Genomic DNA, 20,948 nt, shown 5'->3' with positions numbered 1-20,948 from the left:
TTTTGAAGTAAAGTACGGGAGATGGGAGTACTCAAGCTCTGTATCAAAACCCTGCTAAATATGTATGAAATGACTCTGCACATACTGTACATTAGACCTATGTAGGTTAAAAGAAGCAAATGATAAATACATTGTAGAAACTGTACAATACAAGATAAGATGAAAGGGAAATAAAAGGGTAAGCTTAATGTGCATGAGGCAGCTCCTTGATACTTGGAGTTCACTATAGTCATAGACTAATAATGAAGCCATAACTCCAGAACCAACAAAAAGGTACAAAGGTCGATAGAAGGCAACACAAACATCAGAGAAAGAAGGGAAAGCAAATAGGCAAATAAAAAAGAGGGGGAGAGGAGAGAGGTAATAGGAAGCAAAATACATTAAACAGGATAGAAAAAAATAAAAATAAAAGCAATATAAAGAAAAAATAATAATCAGAAAAATAATTAGAAAAGTAAACGACCACAAAATCGCAGGAAAATGCCAATGAGAGCACAGCTTTTCCAATTAGGATCTGTGTCGGAGAGATTCAAAGTAATGCAAAATTTGACAAACCAAGGAGTTTGGAACCATTACCAGGCATCGACGTCCGTAAGGTGGACTTGTGGGAAACCTCAACACAGTAATTAAAGGGAAACTAAAAACTTGAAACTTTCCGTGAACAAAAGTTCATCCCAATATCCAAATGTCACAATACTAGGGGTTCTAGAAGCTGAGATATGCAGAGCTCTTTGATATGGTTCATGTGGCTAGGGGTCATTTGGCTCCCAGCTAGCAAAACAGGGGCACTGAGAGGCCAAGGTTTTATAAAGACGTGAAGCATACATGATAAGAAAGCGTAAAAATGTTTTGGTTTTTTTCTTAGACAGACACATAAAATTATGGATAAGATAGAAGGAACAGCTAGCACACTTCTTAAAGGGATTGTCCGGGTTCAGAGCTGAACCCGGACATACCCATAATTTCCCCCAGGCAGCCCCCCCTGACATGAGCATCAGAGCAGTTCATGCTCCGATGCTCTCCTTTGCCCTGTGCGGGATCACGCAGGGCAAGGGCTCTTTTGTTTACAATAACACACTGCCGGGCGGAGGCTTCCGCCCAGCAATGTGTTCGGTGACGTCACCAGCTCTGATGGGCGGGCTTTAGCGCTGCCCTAGCCGTTTTACAGGATAGGGCAGCGCTAAAGCTCGTCCATCAGTGCCGGAGACGTCACCGGGCTCACTGCTGGGCGGAAGCCTCCGCCCGACAGCCCGAAGTAGAGCCCGGTTCGCCACCGGAACTCCACAAAATGCCTTTGCCCTGCGAGATTCAGCGCAGGGCAAAGGAGAACATCGGAGCATAAACTGCTCCGATGCTCTTGTCAGAGGGGCTGCCGGGGGGAAATTCTGGGTATGTCCGGGTTCAGCTCTGAACCCAGACAACCCCTTTAAAGGGTTGAGAGTCTTAAGACCTGACCAGACAAACCCCTATATCACTTTCCAGGACCCCAGAGTGTGAGACATAGGTGGTAGTTTATATGCTAAGGTTAAAGGGGTTATCTGGGAAATGATAAATTATGACCTATTCTCAAGATAACTCATTATCACATCGGTGGGGATCGAGACCAGGCACCCAGTTCTGTCAGGAATCTGCGATACTCCTCTGCGATACACCTTACCAAGCACAACTCTGTATATTGTATAGTGGCAGTGCGTGGTATTGTAGCTCTGCCCCCATTGATTTGAATAGGGCTGTACTGCAACTAGGCCATGTGACCGATGTACTGTGACGTCACTGGTTTAGGAGGAGTCGGCTGCTTACTGAGTGTCTGGTCTCTTCTAACAGCCAATCAAGGAATTCTCCTGATGTAGACCACCTACATTTAGAAAAACAACATGCGAGCAGTGACTAAATGCAGTCATGTTTTAAATAATGAAAAAAGAGGAGAAAATGGGAGGTTGACAGAGAGTAGAAAGCGTAACAAAGAATAATGGAGCGGAAAACCTTTATAAAGCTAAAACTGACGTAAAAAACTATATAAATGGGACATATACCACCTCCCACCCCCATGTACACTGTAGGGTACAGCACCGACACTTGGCCTGTCACCTGTTTCAGGTGCTTCTTGAGTTCAGAAGCTTCTGGCTCCGGGAGAACAGGCAGCAGTTCTGCATTGGTGGGGACCACAACCTGCTCGGAAAAGATAAATGCTGAATGAAGCTGAACATAAACGCACTAGTATTACAGAACAGCAGGAAAGAGGAGTCCATCTTTACCTTGTTGGTGTCCAGGTCTACTAGCCACACATCGTCTGGCATCCTGAAGTCAGATTTGTAGAGGAAGAAGCTGGCAGGAACTCCTATGATGTATGGGGTAGGTGCCAAGAGCAGCTAAACAGTAAATACATTGTGAGATTTCCTGATACGGCGTGAACAAATACAGACAGCAACAGTGAAAAGGAACAGGAGTTTTAAATAAGGAATCCGTCCGCTGCCAGGAGCCAAGGCAAACTCAGGTGAGAAGAGAAAGGTAGGGGCCTACAAAAAGCATACAGGATGGCTGGAGAAGACCGAGTCTTACCTGCTCTGCTGAGGCCATACATGTGGGCAGTAGAGGGATTACAGGAAACATATATTCTAGTGGATAGAGCATCGATACAAACGCCATGACGGACATAGACAATGCGTTGTAGTCCCGGGACTGTAGAACCACCTGAAATGTGGAAAGCAATATTCAGAATTGAAACCGGAACTGCCCAAGAGAACCGCCAAGCGAGGGCAATAATAGGAGCGCCAAACACATAGTACGTGGTCTTCTGGAATGTGCATCACGTGGCCCACTGATAGCAAGGGCTCAAACAAAGGAGATCAATATAAAATTTATAGGCGGTGATCTATTGCTATTGATCATGGCATTGGAGGGGTTAAACCGGCAGGATCTAGGTTTTCTCCAATCCTGGCTGCTCTTGCAGTCTGGTGACCATCAATCACCCCATGTATACTATAAATGTACGGCGCTTAAAGGGGTTATCGCATAACTAATGTAAAAAATGAAAATCAGACATCCTATAGTACATGATAATCTCTTTCTAACAAAGCTAGAACCAGCCCTGTACCTCACATGGATCCAGAGATCTGACCATTCATTGCTCTGCTAGATTTATATCAAGCTGAGAGCTCAAGGGGAGTGGCTTTTCTGCTGCAGCTCAGGGGGCGTGTCTCAGCTCTCCCCGCTGCAGCTCAGGGGGCGTGTCTCAGCTCTCCCCGCTGCAGCTCAGGGGGCGTGTCTCAGCTCTCCCCGCTGCAGCTCAGGGGGCGTGTCTCAGCTCTCCCCGCTGCAGCTCAGGGGGCGTGTCTCAGCTCTCCCCGCTGCAGCTCAGGGGGCGTGTCTCAGCTCTCCCCGCTGCAGCTCAGGGGGCGTGTCTCAGCTCTCCCCGCTGCAGCTCAGGGGGCGTGTCTCAGCTCTCCCCGCCGCAGCTCAGGGGGCGTGTCTCAGCTCTCCCCGCCGCTGCTCAGGGGGCGTGTCTCAGCTCTCCCCGCCGCTGCTCAGGGGGCGTGTCTCAGCTCTCCCCATCGCTGCTCAGGGGGCGTGTCTCAGCTCTCCCCATCGCTGCTCAGGGGGCGTGTCTCAGCTCTCCCCATCGCTGCTCAGGGGGCGTGTCTCAGCTCTCCCCATCGCTGCTCAGGGGCGTGTCTCAGCTCTCCCCATCGCTGCTCAGGGGGCGTGTCTCAGCTCTCCCCATCGCTGCTCAGGGGGCGTGTCTCAGCTCTCCCCATCGCTGCTCAGGGGGCGTGTCTCAGCTCTCCCCATCGCTGCTCAGGGGGCGTGTCTCAGCTCTCCCCATCGCTGCTCAGGGGGCGTGTCTCAGCTCTCCCCATCGCTGCTCAGGGGGCGTGTCTCAGCTCTCCCCATCGCTGCTCAGGGGGCGTGTCTCAGCTCTCCCCATCGCTGCTCAGGGGGCGTGTCTCAGCTCTCCCCATCGCTGCTCAGGGGGCGTGTCTCAGCTCTCCCCATCGCTGCTCAGGGGGCGTGTCTCAGCTCTCCCCATCGCTGCTCAGGGGGCGTGTCTCAGCTCTCCCCATCGCTGCTCAGGGGGCGTGTCTCAGCTCTCCCCATCGCTGCTCAGGGGGCGTGTCTCAGCTCTCCCCATCGCTGCTCAGGGGGCGTGTCTCAGCTCTCCCCATCGCTGCTCAGGGGGCGTGTCTCAGCTCTCCCCATCGCTGCTCAGGGGGCGTGTCTCAGCTCTCCCCATCGCTGCTCAGGGGGCGTGTCTCAGCTCTCCCCATCGCTGCTCAGGGGCGTGTCTCAGCTCTCCCCATCGCTGCTCAGGGGGCGTGTCTCAGCTCTCCCCATCGCTGCTCAGGGGGCGTGTCTCAGCTCTCCCCATCGCTGCTCAGGGGGCGTGTCTCAGCTCTCCCCATCGCTGCTCAGGGGGCGTGTCTCAGCTCTCCCCATCGCTGCTCAGGGGGCGTGTCTCAGCTCTCCCCATCGCTGCTCAGGGGGCGTGTCTCAGCTCTCCCCATCGCTGCTCAGGGGGCGTGTCTCAGCTCTCCCCATCGCTGCTCAGGGGGCGTGTCTCAGCTCTCCCCATCGCTGCTCAGGGGGCGTGTCTCAGCTCTCCCCATCGCTGCTCAGGGGGCGTGTCTCAGCTCTCCCCATCGCTGCTCAGGGGGCGTGTCTCAGCTCTCCCCATCGCTGCTCAGGGGGCGTGTCTCAGCTCTCCCCATCGCTGCTCAGGGGGCGTGTCTCAGCTCTCCCCATCGCTGCTCAGGGGGCGTGTCTCAGCTCTCCCCATCGCTGCTCAGGGGGCGTGTCTCAGCTCTCCCCATCGCTGCTCAGGGGGCGTGTCTCAGCTCTCCCCATCGCTGCTCAGGGGGCGTGTCTCAGCTCTCCCCATCGCTGCTCAGGGGGCGTGTCTCAGCTCTCCCCATCGCTGCTCAGGGGGCGTGTCTCAGCTCTCCCCATCGCTGCTCAGGGGGCTGTCTCAGCTCTCCCCATCGCTGCTCAGGGGGCGTGTCTCAGCTCTCCCCATCGCTGCTCAGGGGGCGTGTCTCAGCTCTCCCCATCGCTGCTCAGGGGGCGTGTCTCAGCTCTCCCCATCGCTGCTCAGGGGGCGTGTCTCAGCTCTCCCCATCGCTGCTCAGGGGGCGTGTCTCAGCTCTCCCCATCGCTGCTCAGGGGGCGTGTCTCAGCTCTCCCCATCGCTGCTCAGGGGGCGTGTCTCAGCTCTCCCCATCGCTGCTCAGGGGGCGTGTCTCAGCTCTCCCCATCGCTGCTCAGGGGGCGTGTCTCAGCTCTCCCCATCGCTGCTCAGGGGGCGTGTCTCAGCTCTCCCCATCGCTGCTCAGGGGGCGTGTCTCAGCTCTCCCCATCGCTGCTCAGGGGGCGTGTCTCAGCTCTCCCCATCGCTGCTCAGGGGGCGTGTCTCAGCTCTCCCCATCGCTGCTCAGGGGGCGTGTCTCAGCTCTCCCCATCGCTGCTCAGGGGGCGTGTCTCAGCTCTCCCCATCGCTGCTCAGGGGGCGTGTCTCAGCTCTCCCCATCGCTGCTCAGGGGGCGTGTCTCAGCTCTCCCCATCGCTGCTCAGGGGGCGTGTCTCAGCTCTCCCCATCGCTGCTCAGGGGGCGTGTCTCAGCTCTCCCCATCGCTGCTCAGGGGGCGTGTCTCAGCTCTCCCCATCGCTGCTCAGGGGGCGTGTCTCAGCTCTCCCCATCGCTGCTCAGGGGGCGTGTCTCAGCTCTCCCCATCGCTGCTCAGGGGGCGTGTCTCAGCTCTCCCCATCGCTGCTCAGGGGGCGTGTCTCAGCTCTCCCCATCGCTGCTCAGGGGGCGTGTCTCAGCTCTCCCCATCGCTGCTCAGGGGGCGTGTCTCAGCTCTCCCCATCGCTGCTCAGGGGGCGTGTCTCAGCTCTCCCCATCGCTGCTCAGGGGGCGTGTCTCAGCTCTCCCCATCGCTGCTCAGGGGGCGTGTCTCAGCTCTCCCCATCGCTGCTCAGGGGGCGTGTCTCAGCTCTCCCCATCGCTGCTCAGGGGGCGTGTCTCAGCTCTCCCCATCGCTGCTCAGGGGGCGTGTCTCAGCTCTCCCCATCGCTGCTCAGGGGGCGTGTCTCAGCTCTCCCCATCGCTGCTCAGGGGGCGTGTCTCAGCTCTCCCCATCGCTGCTCAGGGGGCGTGTCTCAGCTCTCCCCATCGCTGCTCAGGGGGCGTGTCTCAGCTCTCCCCATCGCTGCTCAGGGGGCGTGTCTCAGCTCTCCCCATCGCTGCTCAGGGGGCGTGTCTCAGCTCTCCCCATCGCTGCTCAGGGGGCGTGTCTCAGCTCTCCCCATCGCTGCTCAGGGGGCGTGTCTCAGCTCTCCCCATCGCTGCTCAGGGGGCGTGTCTCAGCTCTCCCCATCGCTGCTCAGGGGGCGTGTCTCAGCTCTCCCCATCGCTGCTCAGGGGGCGTGTCTCAGCTCTCCCCATCGCTGCTCAGGGGGCGTGTCTCAGCTCTCCCCATCGCTGCTCAGGGGGCGTGTCTCAGCTCTCCCCATCGCTGCTCAGGGGGGCGTGTCTCAGCTCTCCCCAACGCTGCTCAGGGGGCGTGTCTCAGCTCTCCCCAACGCTGCTCAGGGGGCGTGTCTCAGCTCTCCCCAACGCTGCTCAGGGGGGCGTGTCTCAGCTCTCCCCAACGCTGCTCAGGGGGGCGTGTCTCAGCTCTCCCCAACGCTGCTCAGGGGGGCGTGTCTCAGCTCTCCCCAACGCTGCTCAGGGGGGCGTGTCTCAGCTCTCCCCAACGCTGCTCAGGGGGCGTGTCTCAGCTCTCCCCAACGCTGCTCAGGGGGGCGTGTCTCAGCTCTCCCCAACGCTGCTCAGGGGGGCGTGTCTCAGCTCTCCCCAACGCTGCTCAGGGGGGCGTGTCTCAGCTCTCCCCAACGCTGCTCAGGGGGGCGTGTCTCAGCTCTCCCCAACGCTGCTCAGGGGGGCGTGTCTCAGCTCTCCCCAACGCTGCTCAGGGGGGCGTGTCTCAGCTCTCCCAACGCTGCTCAGGGGGGCGTGTCTCAGCTCTCCCCAACGCTGCTCAGGGGGGCGTGTCTCAGCTCTCCCCAACGCTGCTCAGGGGGGCGTGTCTCAGCTCTCCCCAACGCTGCTCAGGGGGGCGTGTCTCAGCTCTCCCCAACGCTGCTCAGGGGGGCGTGTCTCAGCTCTCCCCAACGCTGCTCAGGGGGGCGTGTCTCAGCTCTCCCCCAACGCTGCTCAGGGGGGCGTGTCTCAGCTCTCCCCAACGCTGCTCAGGGGGGCGTGTCTCAGCTCTCCCCAACGCTGCTCAGGGGGGCGTGTCTCAGCTCTCCCCAACGCTGCTCAGGGGGGCGTGTCTCAGCTCTCCCCAACGCTGCTCAGGGGGGCGTGTCTCAGCTCTCCCCAACGCTGCTCAGGGGGCGTGTCTCAGCTCTCCCCAACGCTGCTCAGGGGGCGTGTCTCAGCTCTCCCCAACGCTGCTCAGGGGGGCGTGTCTCAGCTCTCCCCAACGCTGCTCAGGGGGGCGTGTCTCAGCTCTCCCCAACGCTGCTCAGGGGGGCGTGTCTCAGCTCTCCCCAACGCTGCTCAGGGGGGCGTGTCTCAGCTCTCCCCAACGCTGCTCAGGGGGGCGTGTCTCAAGCTCTCCCCAGCTCCCCAACGCTGCTCAGGGGGGCGTGTCTCAGCTCTCCCCAACGCTGCTCAGGGGGGCGTGTCTCAGCTCTCCCCAACGCTGCTCAGGGGGGCGTGTCTCAGCTCTCCCCAACGCTGCTCAGGGGGGCGTGTCTCAGCTCTCCCCAACGCTGCTCAGGGGGGCGTGTCTCAGCTCTCCCCAACGCTGCTCAGGGGGGCGTGTCTCAGCTCTCCCCAACGCTGCTCAGGGGGGCGTGTCTCAGCTCTCCCCAACGCTGCTCAGGGGGGCGTGTCTCAGCTCTCCCCAACGCTGCTCAGGGGGGCGTGTCTCAGCTCTCCCCAACGCTGCTCAGGGGGGCGTGTCTCAGCTCTCCCCAACGCTGCTCAGGGGGGCGTGTCTCAGCTCTCCCCAACGCTGCTCAGGGGGGCGTGTCTCAGCTCTCCCCAACGCTGCTCAGGGGGGCGTGTCTCAGCTCTCCCCAACGCTGCTCAGGGGGGCGTGTCTCAGCTCTCCCCAACGCTGCTCAGGGGGGCGTGTCTCAGCTCTCCCCAACGCTGCTCAGGGGGGCGTGTCTCAGCTCTCCCCAACGCTGCTCAGGGGGGCGTGTCTCAGCTCTCCCCAACGCTGCTCAGGGGGGCGTGTCTCAGCTCTCCCCAACGCTGCTCAGGGGGGCGTGTCTCAGCTCTCCCCAACGCTGCTCAGGGGGGCGTGTCTCAGCTCTCCCCAACGCTGCTCAGGGGGGCGTGTCTCAGCTCTCCCCAACGCTGCTCAGGGGGGCGTGTCTCAGCTCTCCCCAACGCTGCTCAGGGGGGCGTGTCTCAGCTCTCCCCAACGCTGCTCAGGGGGGCGTGTCTCAGCTCTCCCCAACGCTGCTCAGGGGGGCGTGTCTCAGCTCTCCCCAACGCTGCTCAGGGGGGCGTGTCTCAGCTCTCCCCAACGCTGCTCAGGGGGGCGTGTCTCAGCTCTCCCCAACGCTGCTCAGGGGGGCGTGTCTCAGCTCTCCCCAACGCTGCTCAGGGGGGCGTGTCTCAGCTCTCCCCAACGCTGCTCAGGGGGGGCGTGTCTCAGCTCTCCCCAACGCTGCTCAGGGGGGCGTGTCTCAGCTCTCCCCATCGCAGCTCAGGGGGGCGTGTCTCAGCTCTCCCCATCGCTGCTCAGGGGGGCGTGTCTCAGCTCTCCCCATCGCTGCTCAGGGGGCGTGTCTCAGCTCTCCCCATCCCAGCTCAGGGGGGCGTGTCTCAGCTCTCCCCATCACAGCTCAGGGGGCGTGTCTCAGCTCTCCCCATCACAGCTCAGGGGGCGTGTCTCAGCTCTCCCCATCACAGCTCAGGGGGCGTGTCTCAGCTCTCCCCATCACAGCTCAGGGGGCGTGTCTCAGCTCTCCCCATCACAGCTCAGGGGGCGTGTCTCAGCTCTCCCCATCACAGCTCAGGGGGCGTGTCTCAGCTCTCCCCATCACAGCTCAGGGGGCGTGTCTCAGCTCTCCCCATCACAGCTCAGGGGGCGTGTCTCAGCTCTCCCCATCACAGCTCAGGGGGCGTGTCTCAGCTCTCCCCATCACAGCTCAGGGGGCGTGTCTCAGCTCTCCCCATCACAGCTCAGGGGCGTGTCTCAGCTCTCCCCATCACAGCTCAGGGGGCGTGTCTCAGCTCTCCCCATCACAGCTCAGGGGGCGTGTCTCAGCTCTCCCCATCACAGCTCAGGGGGCGTGTCTCAGCTCTCCCCATCACAGCTCAGGGGGCGTGTCTCAGCTCTCCCCATCACAGCTCAGGGGGCGTGTCTCAGCTCTCCCATCACAGCTCAGGGGGCGTGTCTCAGCTCTCCCCATCACAGCTCAGGGGGCGTGTCTCAGCTCTCCCCATCACAGCTCAGGGGGCGTGTCTCAGCTCTCCCCATCACAGCTCAGGGGGCGTGTCTCAGCTCTCCCCATCACAGCTCAGGGGGCGTGTCTCAGCTCTCCCCATCACAGCTCAGGGGGCGTGTCTCAGCTCTCCCCATCACAGCTCAGGGGGCGTGTCTCAGCTCTCCCCATCACAGCTCAGGGGGCGTGTCTCAGCTCTCCCCATCACAGCTCAGGGGGCGTGTCTCAGCTCTCCCCATCACAGCTCAGGGGGCGTGTCTCAGCTCTCCCCATCACAGCTCAGGGGGCGTGTCTCAGCTCTCCCCATCACAGCTCAGGGGGCGTGTCTCAGCTCTCCCCATCACAGCTCAGGGGGCGTGTCTCAGCTCTCCCCATCACAGCTCAGGGGGCGTGTCTCAGCTCTCCCCATCACAGCTCAGGGGGCGTGTCTCAGCTCTCCCCATCACAGCTCAGGGGGCGTGTCTCAGCTCTCCCCATCACAGCTCAGGGGGCGTGTCTCAGCTCTCCCCATCACAGCTCAGGGGGCGTGTCTCAGCTCTCCCCATCACAGCTCAGGGGGCGTGTCTCAGCTCTCCCCATCACAGCTCAGGGGGCGTGTCTCAGCTCTCCCCATCACAGCTCAGGGGGCGTGTCTCAGCTCTCCCCATCGCTGCTCAGGGGGGCGTGTCTCAGCTCTCCCCATCGCTGCTCAGGGGGGCGTGTCTCAGCTCTCCCCATCGCTGCTCAGGGGGGCGTGTCTCAGCTCGCCCCATCACTGCTCAGGGGGCGTGTCTCAGCTCGCCCCATCACTGCTCAGGGGGCGTGTCTCAGCTCGCCCCATCACTGCTCAGGGGGCGTGTCTCAGCTCTCCCCATCACAACTAAGGAGGCGTGTCTCAGCTCTCCCCATCACAGCTAAGAAGGCGTGTCTCAGCTCTCCCTATCACAGCTCAGGAGGCAGCTGAAGGAGGAAACTGAACATGTGCGACCATCTCAGTGAGCAGGACAAAGAAGTAAGAAGAAAAACTATGAGCAGGTGGCGCTATACAGATCCATTTTATTGAATAACTCAGTGGCTATGCTAAATTTTTAATTATTACATGCAATTACAAAAGTCTTCAGATCCAGGTGCTGGTTTGAAAACTGTAGAATATTTTTCATGGGACAACCCCTTTAAGCCAGTCTTACATCTGCATTTTGAAATCCAGCAGAGGAAAGGCCTGCCAGAGTTCACCGTATCTGACATAGCACTAATTACTAGCTCCTGTATCATTAAGGGCTTAATAGGATTAACGGAGGCTGGAAAATAAAAATGGCCTCTTTTTTCCCCAGCGACATTTTTGTCCATCAGTTGTGTGTGGTATTGCAGGTCGGGCACAATGAAATGAATAGGGCTGAGCTGTAATACCAGATATAGATGACGGACAAGAATGATAATGGCACATCTCCAGTCCGCCCCGGGTGCCAGCTCTCAGTGGAGTGCCAGAAGCAATGTGCGCTTCAAACAATACAGATACAAAATGTCATACAACTCCTTTACCTACCTGGAAGGAATTCTGCAAAAATTTATCCAGCCATTATGTATAATTATAAAAAAAAAAAAAACAAGAAAAAAAAAAAAAAAAAACACACATGGGTGTAAGCAACTCTTTCCATACCTTATGTTCCAGCAAAATGCAGGATAAGACTTGCAAACAGGCCTCCACGCCAAGGAGCTCGAGGGGCAGGTGTAGGGGGAAATCCACCAGGGAGAATCTGGAAGGGTCGGGAAGAGCAAAGGTCAAGGGTGGCTGCATCTCTAAGGGTAAGACTTCCACGTCGACTCTCTTCTGGCCGGGCACTGGAGTGGGAGATCGGAGCAAGCGATAAATCCACGCCTCAATCTCCCGTAGGTCGTGCAGGAGAACGTTAGACTTTTCTTCTAACTGTAAAGAGCCGGTGAAGATCCTCCACATGGTGTCTCTGAAACACAAATGTCGAGCCAATCAATCTACTTCCCACAGAGAAATCGACCGGGACATTAGTATTTAACACTACGGGCGCCAATATCTAGTTACCATGTAGAACAGGGAGCTGTAGAGAGTGAGGGGGGTTTCCAAGACTTTGTTATTGATGGGCTACCCTTAGGATGAGGCATCAATACTAGACTGATGGCCACCCCCTCTAATCAACTGCTACAGGGCCACCGGACCTAAGGCTATTTTCACACTAGCGTTTTTTGCGAATCCGTCATGGATCTGCAAAAACGCTTCTGTTACAATAATACAACCGCATGCATCCGTCATGAACGGATCCGTTTGTATTAGGTCTTCTATAGCCATGACGGATCCGTCATGAACACCACTGAAAGTCAATGGGGGTGTCAGAGAAAACTGATCTGTCCCCATTGACTTACATTGTGTGTCAAGACGAATTCGTCTTGCTGCTTGCAGCGTTATTCTGTCCGCGATTGGAGCGCAACCAAACGAAACTGAAGGAATTTTGGAGCATTCCGTTTTGTTCAGTTCAGTTTTGTCCCAATTGACAATGAATGGGGACAAAACGGAAGCGTTTTTTTACGGTTTTGAGATCCTATGACAGATCTCAATAGCGGAATTGAAAACGCTAGTGTGAAAGTAGCCCAACATAGGAGCAGATAGCTCCACACACACCGTGTAGAGGCCGTGCTGATTTACAGCAGCTCGGACCGCCACCGATCAGATACTGATGACCGATCCTAAGGATATCGGAGTAATGAAAACCCTTTTAATATTATTTCGGATACCTCCAATTTTTGAAGAAAGGCCCAGAATTATGTAAAACAATAGACGGACCCCCCACCTCGCTCACTCCCCTGCTGGTCTCCATGTCTGCTCCCTCTCGACTGACACAAGGGTCATTCCCTAACCAGGAAGCGACGGGACGGGAGTGGTGGGGGATCAGTAGGGTTAGTGTCACTCATTTTATTATTTTACACCAAACTGAAGTTTAAAAAAATAAAAATTGGAATCGGCTGCGGCAGAGGAATCCGGTAGGGAGTTCCGGCGCCGGAATTGCCTGCCGGATCCGGCCAAACGTATACCAACTGATTGCATTTTAAGACTGATCAGGATCCTGATCAGTCTTACAAATGCATTGAAAGAACGGATCTGTCTGTCCGTTTGTCATACGGACAAACGGATTCGTTTCGATTTTTTTTTCTCACACCTTTACCAATCTGCGCATGCGCAGACTGGAAGGACGGATCCGGCATTTTGAATGCCGAATCCGGCACTAGTACATTCCTATGGAAAAAATGCCTGACTTGGCATTCAGGCAAGTGTTCAGTTTTTTTGGCCGCATGCTGCGGTTTTATCTTTTGCCTGATCAGTCAAAAAGACTGAACTGAAGACATCCTGATGCATCCTGAACGGATAGCTCTCCATTCAGAATGCATGGGGATGAAACTGATCAGTTATTTTCCGGTATAGAGCCCCTAGGACGGAACTCAGTGCCGTAAAAGAAAGTACCCCAAGTAAGAACAACCAGAGCTGAAGAAGCGGAGGCATTTGTGCGTCGGGCCGACTGCTTCCTATCTATTTGAAACCATCTGCTCCAGTCCAAGAAATATCACAGCCAAAACCAGAACCATAAACTTTTGGCGACTTTGGAACTTTTTAGACAGCAGATTTTTAATGCAGATATATAGAGGCACATACAGATGAAGCCATAATATGCATCCCATTGTGGTGTGCTCAGTCACATGACATGTTAAAGACATATTCACCCCTAAAGGGATTGCTTCCAGCTCCTCACGGATCAGTAGGGGCTTTGTGCGATGCTGTGTACGCTTTGCTGCACGCTCGAGGGCTCAGGCATACCCAAACCATACCGCTTCTTTTACATTATCAAGAGGACCCGTCCCCTCTCCTGACATGTCTGTTGTAGTATCTACTTGCATTTCCCATGTAATAACACTGCTGGAGCATCTATTCTTATGACTCTGTGGTGCTGTTCCTCTATTACTCCCATTAGACGTTTTAGGCTACTTTCACACCTGCGTTTAGGTGCGGATCCGTCTGGTATCTGCACAGACGGATCCGCACCTATAATGCAAACGATGGTATCCGTTCAGAACGGATCAGTCTGCATTATATTTCAGGAAAAAGTCTAAGTCTAATTGTTAGTCAGACGGATCCGTCCTGACTTTGCATTGAAAGTCAATGGGGGACGGATCCGTTTGCAATTGCACCATATTGTGTCAACGTCAAACTGATCCGTCCCCATTGACTTACATTGTAAGTCTGGACGCATCCGTTTGGCTCCGCACGGCCAGGCGGACACCAAAATGCTGCAAGCAGCGTTTGGGTGTCCGCCTCCTGAGCGGAATGGAGGCGGAACGGAGCCATACTGATACATTCTGAGCGGATCCTTATCCACTCGGAATGCATTGGGGAAGTATGGATTCGTTCGGGGCCGCTTGTGAGAGTCTTCAAACGGAACTCACAAGCGGAACCCCGAACGCAAGTGTGAAAGTAGCCTGATAAGTAAAGGCGTTACCAATAAGGGGGTGTAAATAACTACACAGTATGACAACGGACAGTGTCAGACTGTGCAGGGACGCCCCCCCCTAGCTGGAATCATCCAAACTTCTAGCAGGAATAAAAGAGGAAAGGCACAACACAGAGTCCTAAGAATAGATGCTTTAGAAATGTTATTACAAGGAGAATGCAAGTAATGACTAAAACGATCATGCCACGTCACTCTCCTCCATGGTCGCCTTGCAGGACACGCTCGCCTTTATCACGAGGAGGACAGTGCAGGCGGTTTACTCATTGCTTCGTATTAGAAGGACGTTACGGAGATGAATCAGAGGTCTTCTTATAACAGAATCCATTTTCAAGGGCTTCAGTACATAAGTGGCCGCCGTCTGGTCATGGGTTCATTATGTCATTACAATGAGAGGGAAGGGAGAGAAATACACAGAAAAGGGCCAACTACGAATCACTGCCTCCTTCTGCATCCCACACAGCACACTGCCTCCATCATTGCCACAGTCACCGCTTGTCAGCTCTGCCCAACAGTCAGCCAAACCCAGGGATTTCGTTTTGGATCCACCTGCAACTCCATGTCTTCCAGGCATGCTGAAATTTAATATTTACTCCTTTGTTTGCTTGGGAGATAAGCCGCAGCAAGAGCCACTTGGCTACGGACTGCTCTCGTATTTTGTGGATCCGCAGTTTACTTACGGTCATGTGCATGAGACCTAAAGGAGTTGCCCAGGACATAAAACAGGACAGGTCATCAATATCTGATCAGTCGGGGGGGGAGCGCCCGGCCGATCAGCTGTTGGAAGCTGCCGTCCCCGAACAGCGCGGCCTCTTCATCGGCCTGTGACGTCACGTCCATCAGGCACATGGCCTTTCTGCAGCTCGGTTCTATTGAAGTGAATGGGATTGAGCTGCAATACCAAGCATAGCTCTGCGGTCCCTTCAAACAGAGGATCAGAGGGGCTGCCGGGAGACGGACCCTCACCCATTTGATACTGATGACGTTTCCTGAGGATAGGTCATCGACCTTTAAGTCCAGAAAATCCAACTTAAAGGGAACCTGTCACCTGAATTTTGGGTATAGAGCTGAGAACATGGGTTGCTAGATGGCCACTAGCACATCCACAATACCCAGTCCCTGTAGCTCTGTGTGCTTTTATTGTGTAAAAAAAACGATTTGATACATATGCAAATTAACCTGAGATGAGTCAGAGCTTGAAAATATGACTCTTCTCTGGTCACACAAGTAAGATATGACTCTTATGTTAATTTGCATATGTATCAAATCGGTTTTTTGACACAATAAAAGCACACAGAGCTATGGGGACTGGGTATTGCGGATGTGCTAGTGGCCATCTAGCAACCCATGTCCTTAGTTCTATACCCAAAATCCCGGTGACAGGTTCCCTTTAACGGTGAAGTCACGGGAGATGGTTCCTGGCTGAACAAGTTTTTATCTGACAGGGTTCCCCCAGGGGGAGGAGAGTTTTAGCAGGAAAAAATAAAATAAAAAAATTAGTTGCTTAAAAATTCCTATATCTTAGAGTCTGCAGTCAGGAAGGCCGGCGGTGCCAGTCCAGACCTTCCCAGCCACGACCTAAGGGTCCATTCACACGTCCGTGGTGTATTGCGGATCCGCAATACACCCGGCCAGCACCCCCCATAGAACTGCCCATTCTTGTCCGCAATTGCGCACAAGACTAAGACTTGTTCTATTTTGCGGGGACGTGCTCCGGAAATGCGAATGCACATCTCCACATCTCTTCCGGCCCCATAGAGAATGAATGGGTCCGCACCCATTCCCGATATTGCGGACATGTGAATGGACCCTTAAAGGGGTTTTCCAGTTTGCATCAACAATATTTATGAAGGTAGCTGTAAATTGCTCCTATCTTCCAGTCTGGGCTGTGGTCACATGACCATGTCCATGCAGCTCTTTATTTCCTGTGATGTTATGTCCATGGGTAGGGCAGTGATAGGGGAGTGTCTATGTAACTAGAAGGGTGGGAGGAGCTATAAACTAGCTGGAAGTTGTTAGGGCTGGTGTGATAGACCATCCCCTATGTAAAAAGAAGGGTGGGAGGAGCTATAAGCTAGCTGGGCATTGTTAGGGGTGGTGATAGGGGCGTGTCTATGTAACTAGAAGTGTAGGAGGAGCTATAAACCAACTGGGAGCTGTTGTTAGGGACGGTGCTAGGGGTATGGCAAAGAAAAGAGAAGTGCTTCATGGGTTTGGTTGGATCCAGCAACAAGAAGAGCGACATACAGGAGGGAAACAAATGGGTCAGGAGAGTCCAGATTGAACCAAATTGAAGAAAAAACAAAAAAAGCATGCGGGAGATGTACATGAGGTAAGAAACTGCATGAGCAGATCTGTTAGGCTACTTTCACACTTGCAACAGAGGATTCCGTCGCCGGAACTGCCTGCCGGATCCGGCAAAACGTATGCCAACTGATGGCATTTGTAAGACCTGATCCTGATCCGTCTTACAAACGCATTGAAATGCCGGATCAGTTGTTCCGGTGTCATCCGGAAAAACGGTTCCGGAATTTATTTATTTTTTTTTAATTTCGGTCTGCGCATGGGCGGATCCGATATTCCGGTATTTTGAATGCCGAATCCGGCACTAATACATTCCTATGGGAAAAAAAATGCCGGATCTGGCATTCAGGCAAGAGTTCAGTTTTTTGGGCTGGAGATAAAACCGTAGCATGCTGCGGTTTTATCTTTTGCCTGATCAGTCAAAACGACTGAACTGAAGACATCCTGAACGGATTACTCTCCATTCAGAATGCATGGGGATATGCCTGATCAGTTCTTTTCCGGTATAGAGCCCCTAGGACGGAACTCAATGCCGGAAAAGAAAAACGCTAGTGTGAAAGTACCCTTACACATCATAGTAATCCTGGGAAATCCCTTTAATGATCAGGCAGAGCACTGACTGATCACCTAGGTCTTATTGGCTTCTACCTCACAGGTGTTTTTTTTGCCTTCCTCTGGATCAACTTGCAGGATAACAGGCCGAACTGGATGGACAGATGTCTTTTTTCGGCCTTATGTACTATGTTATTAGCTACTAGGCACCCGCGGGCTGCTGCTTAGGGGGAAGAATTGAGGCTGCGCGGTCCTAGAATAGCTTCATGGTGGCGCTGAGGGAAAGTGTTTACGATTAGAAAATCATGGCCACTATCTTCCAAAAATAGCACTACATCTGCCCACAGGCTGGGTATGGTATTGCAGCTCAGTCTCGTTCATTTCAATGGAGCTGAGCTGCAATACCATACACAACCCATGGACAGGTGTGGCGCTGTTTCGGGAAGAAAGCCGTTGTGTTTTTCTAGTCCTGGAAAGTAATAATATTTATTACCCTTACTGGGACTGTCACAATGTCAAACAGCTCTATTTGCTCTGCTTCCCCGCATAGCAGAAGAAAAACGTGGTTTTCCATTGTGTACATATCGCTAACATATTCCGCTGCTCCTCTGTACATACAGAGTATTCCTCCCATCAGTCCCTGACCCCAGGCTGTAACCTGATCGGTCAGTATGGGCGCTGCTCCTCAGGTCACTATATGTTCCTTACGTCCTGAAGAACAGTCGCCATGTTCCAGACCGTCATCTCCTATAGCAGTCACTGTACGTTCTATAACCCCCATTCTTATGTGTGCCAACCATGCCATGTAGGAGTCCCTATACATTGCATCCCCTTCAGCCTTAATATCCTACAGAAAGGGCACTTAACATTCTATATCTTTCCATGTCCGGGAAATGTCACTATATAATCTATACCCCATGTTCTGTAATATACCTCTCTGTCCTATACAGAGGTCACTGCACGCTCTATACCTCCCCGTCCTATACAGAGGTCACTGCACGCTCTATATCTCCCCGTCCTATACAGAGGTCACTGCACGCTCTATACCTCCCCGTCCTATACAGAGGTCACTGCACGCTCTATACCTCCCCGTCCTATACAGAGGTCACTGCACGCTCTATACCTCCCCGTCCTATACAGAGGTCACTGCACGCTCTACACCTCCCCGTCCCATACAGAGGTCACTGCACGCTCTATACCTCCCCGTCCTATACAGAGGACACTGTACATTCTATACCTCCACATCCTATAGAGTGGTCACTATTCGCTCCATATCCTTGGAGAGATCTATATGTTCCACAGAGCTGTACGCACGCCGTTCCTATATACACCCTGCGGCTTAGTCTTATTAGCAGGTGCACGCTTTAGGATTTACAGACAACGTGACGTGCAGGCTCACACTCATCCACTATTGATGGAGACGCCGGCTACTACCAGACAGTCTGTGCCTCCAGGGGAGGGCGGAGGTAATGAGGTATTACAGGAGGTAATGGTATCACAGTACCTCCGCTTGTCTGGTATAAGTGCTGGCCGCCTGTAGTACTGCAAGGCAAAGAGAGAAGATATGATATCTGTAGAAGGTGTCAGGGGCAGGAAGAGGAGACGTCTGGGGGCGAGCACATAACTAATGACAATAATGGGGGGGGGGCACAAGAAATTCCCCCTAAATAGAAAACAAAACTCCTCAATAAAATGAAATTGTCGTCCAGATCTCCTCTCAACAACCAACATAGTGTCGATACAATTCCCAGTGGGGTTGTCACCCAACTTTGCACAGAGTTGCCTAATAAAAGGGGCTTGTCCTAGTTGGATGACCCCTTTAAAAATATTTGTTATTTTTTTTGCATAGGTACAACCCCCTGGGACTATGTATAACCTCTTTAAGCAGAATTTACTCACAAATTGCCCAGTGATTGTCATGTAGGGTCAATGTCACCTCGGCGGCCAAAGGCTTTAGAGGAGGACCGCATAGCAGTGCTGGAACGGTGGGAAAATCAAAGGCTGCGCACTGATTATTTTGTCGTTTTACGCCAGTTCCTGCCTGTGCCCCCATTTCTTCTTAATCTTGGAAAACCCCTTTAACCACTTCACATCCGGGCCATTTGCCCCCTTCCTGACCAGGCCTAATTTTGCTAATCTGATGTGTCACTTTATGTGGTATTGACTTTGGAACACTTACTTATCCACACCATTCTGATGGTAATACCCAGTATGTATTTTTTTATTGTATTTCACTTTAACACAATAATAGCAGTTTTGAAGCAATACAGCGATCTAGAAGGCAGGGACACCTGGGAACTGACAGCGGGCCCCCGCTCCACAGCTGCACGATTAGCATGCAGCTGCCATCTCTGAATGGACGTTCCAGAACATCCATTCAGAGATAAACATCCACCCATAGGACGTTTGTATCCTATGGGCGAATGTGAAGTGGTTAATGTAAGTAATTACACCTCCTCACCGCGGGGGAGGGGAGCCGTAGAATTGTCATCCATGGGCCGTGTGCTAATAGCTATATATTATGGTGGTCATCTCCAATTTCCTATTTTGAGAAACCAGCAAGCCCAGTTGCAATTTTAAGAGGGGAGGAAGTTAATACAAGCCACTTACTAATGTATTGTGATTGTAAATATTGCCTCCTTTGCTGGCTGGATTCATTTTTCCCATTACATTATACTCTGCTCATTTCCATGGTTACAGACCACCCTGCAATCCATCAGCGGTGGTCGTGCTTGCACACTATAGGAAAAAGTGTCGGACTCTCTGGTGGCAGGGACCGCACTTAGGCTGGTGCTTTTTCCTATAGTGCGCAAGCACGACCACCGCTGATAGATTGCAGGGTGGTCTGTAACCATGGAAATGAGCAGAGTATAATGTGATTGAAAAAGGAATCCAGCCAGCAAAGGAGGCAATATGAATAATACAAATACATTAGTAAGTGCCTTGTATTAACTTTCTCTACATGATAAATGCCACTCGCTGAAGTGAGACAACCCCTTTAAGTTATGTTCGACCGCTGGGTCCCCTACAGATCATGAGAAAGGGGGGCCCTGTTCTTCCATTTAAATGGAGCGCTTAACTTGCACGCGCGTCCGCCACTCCCTTCAGCTCTATGGAACTGCCGAATATAGAGGAGTAACAGTGCTTGGCGATCTCCAGCAGCCCCATAGCGTTGAACGGAGCGACAACACATATCTCATGACCGGTAGGGGGACGCCCGATGATTCAACACTTATCCCCTATCCTGTGGCCTAAGTTGTCGTAATGGGACAATCAATGGGCTGCCCCCATAGTGCGGTAGTTTCCTAGCTAAGCCTTTCCAGCTGGGGTAGATTTAGAACTCCCAGCATACTGTGACAGTCTACAGATGCCTGGGTATGCTGAGAGTTGTAGTTTCCCATAACAGCGCATTCACTTATTACAGTCAAATCAGGTTTTGTGCCACGATTACAGTGAAACTGCAGCATTTTTTTAAGTCAATTACCCACAATGCGTGGAGGCACCGTAAGGCAAACAGCGCACTTAAATCATGGTGACATACTGCATGATGTGCCTGTTTCATGGCTCTATGGGCCATTTTAGACAGAGTCCGGTTGCACACTGTGACCAATGACTCATTTACCGCCTACAGTAAAGAATGCCGCATGTAAAGACTCCTCTCGGCACTTTAAAAGTTGGATCTTCTTGCACACGGCGCTGCGTAATCTCAGCCAGAGTCAACCAGAAGGAAGCCTGAACTAATTCCCATTTTTCCATCTCATCCACGCGTGAAGCAGTACACAAACATCTCGAAATGTCACCTTTCTCCGGCTAAATGACTTATCTGCTGTTCTCCAGCCCCTGAACGGATACGAAAATACGTGAAATTCACAAACTGGAGCACCTTGCCCGGACCGCAGCGCTGATCGAGGTCACAGACAGAATAAATCAGACGTGTAGACGGCATCAGACAATGGATTGGTCTAATGTTCAACCCGAAGGAAAATGAAAATGTGGGAGAAAAAAAATGAAAATGGGAATTTTAGGTCCAACATTCTGTGTTAATTCATTTCTTTCTGTTTCCTGATAGCAGACAGAGTGTTTCTGATATAGAGCGCTAAAGAGTTAAAAGGGGGGGGGACT

General features: G+C 53.6%; 1 protein-coding gene across 11 annotated transcripts in view; it reads right to left on the bottom strand.

Moving 5' to 3' along the window:
- Nucleotides 1-20,948, bottom strand: part of MADD (MAP kinase activating death domain) — a 97,102-nt gene that overhangs the window by 54,746 nt on the left and 21,408 nt on the right. For all 11 annotated transcript variants that reach the window (XM_044269587.1, XM_044269592.1, XM_044269588.1 and 8 more), the window contains exons 4-7: nucleotides 11,102-11,405; nucleotides 2,560-2,691; nucleotides 2,256-2,369; nucleotides 2,089-2,169 (exon numbers count right to left, since the gene is read on the bottom strand). In XM_044269587.1, coding sequence (XP_044125522.1) covers nucleotides 2,089-2,169; nucleotides 2,256-2,369; nucleotides 2,560-2,691; nucleotides 11,102-11,405 — 631 coding nt within the window. The remainder of the gene's footprint in view (nucleotides 1-2,088; nucleotides 2,170-2,255; nucleotides 2,370-2,559; nucleotides 2,692-11,101; nucleotides 11,406-20,948) is intronic.

This window comes from Bufo gargarizans, chromosome 10 (assembly GCF_014858855.1).
Source record: "Bufo gargarizans isolate SCDJY-AF-19 chromosome 10, ASM1485885v1, whole genome shotgun sequence".
NCBI classification, from domain to species: domain Eukaryota; kingdom Metazoa; phylum Chordata; class Amphibia; order Anura; family Bufonidae; genus Bufo; species Bufo gargarizans.
Note: the sequence above shows the minus strand (reverse complement) of the source record. Positions and strands in the feature narration are given on the sequence as shown.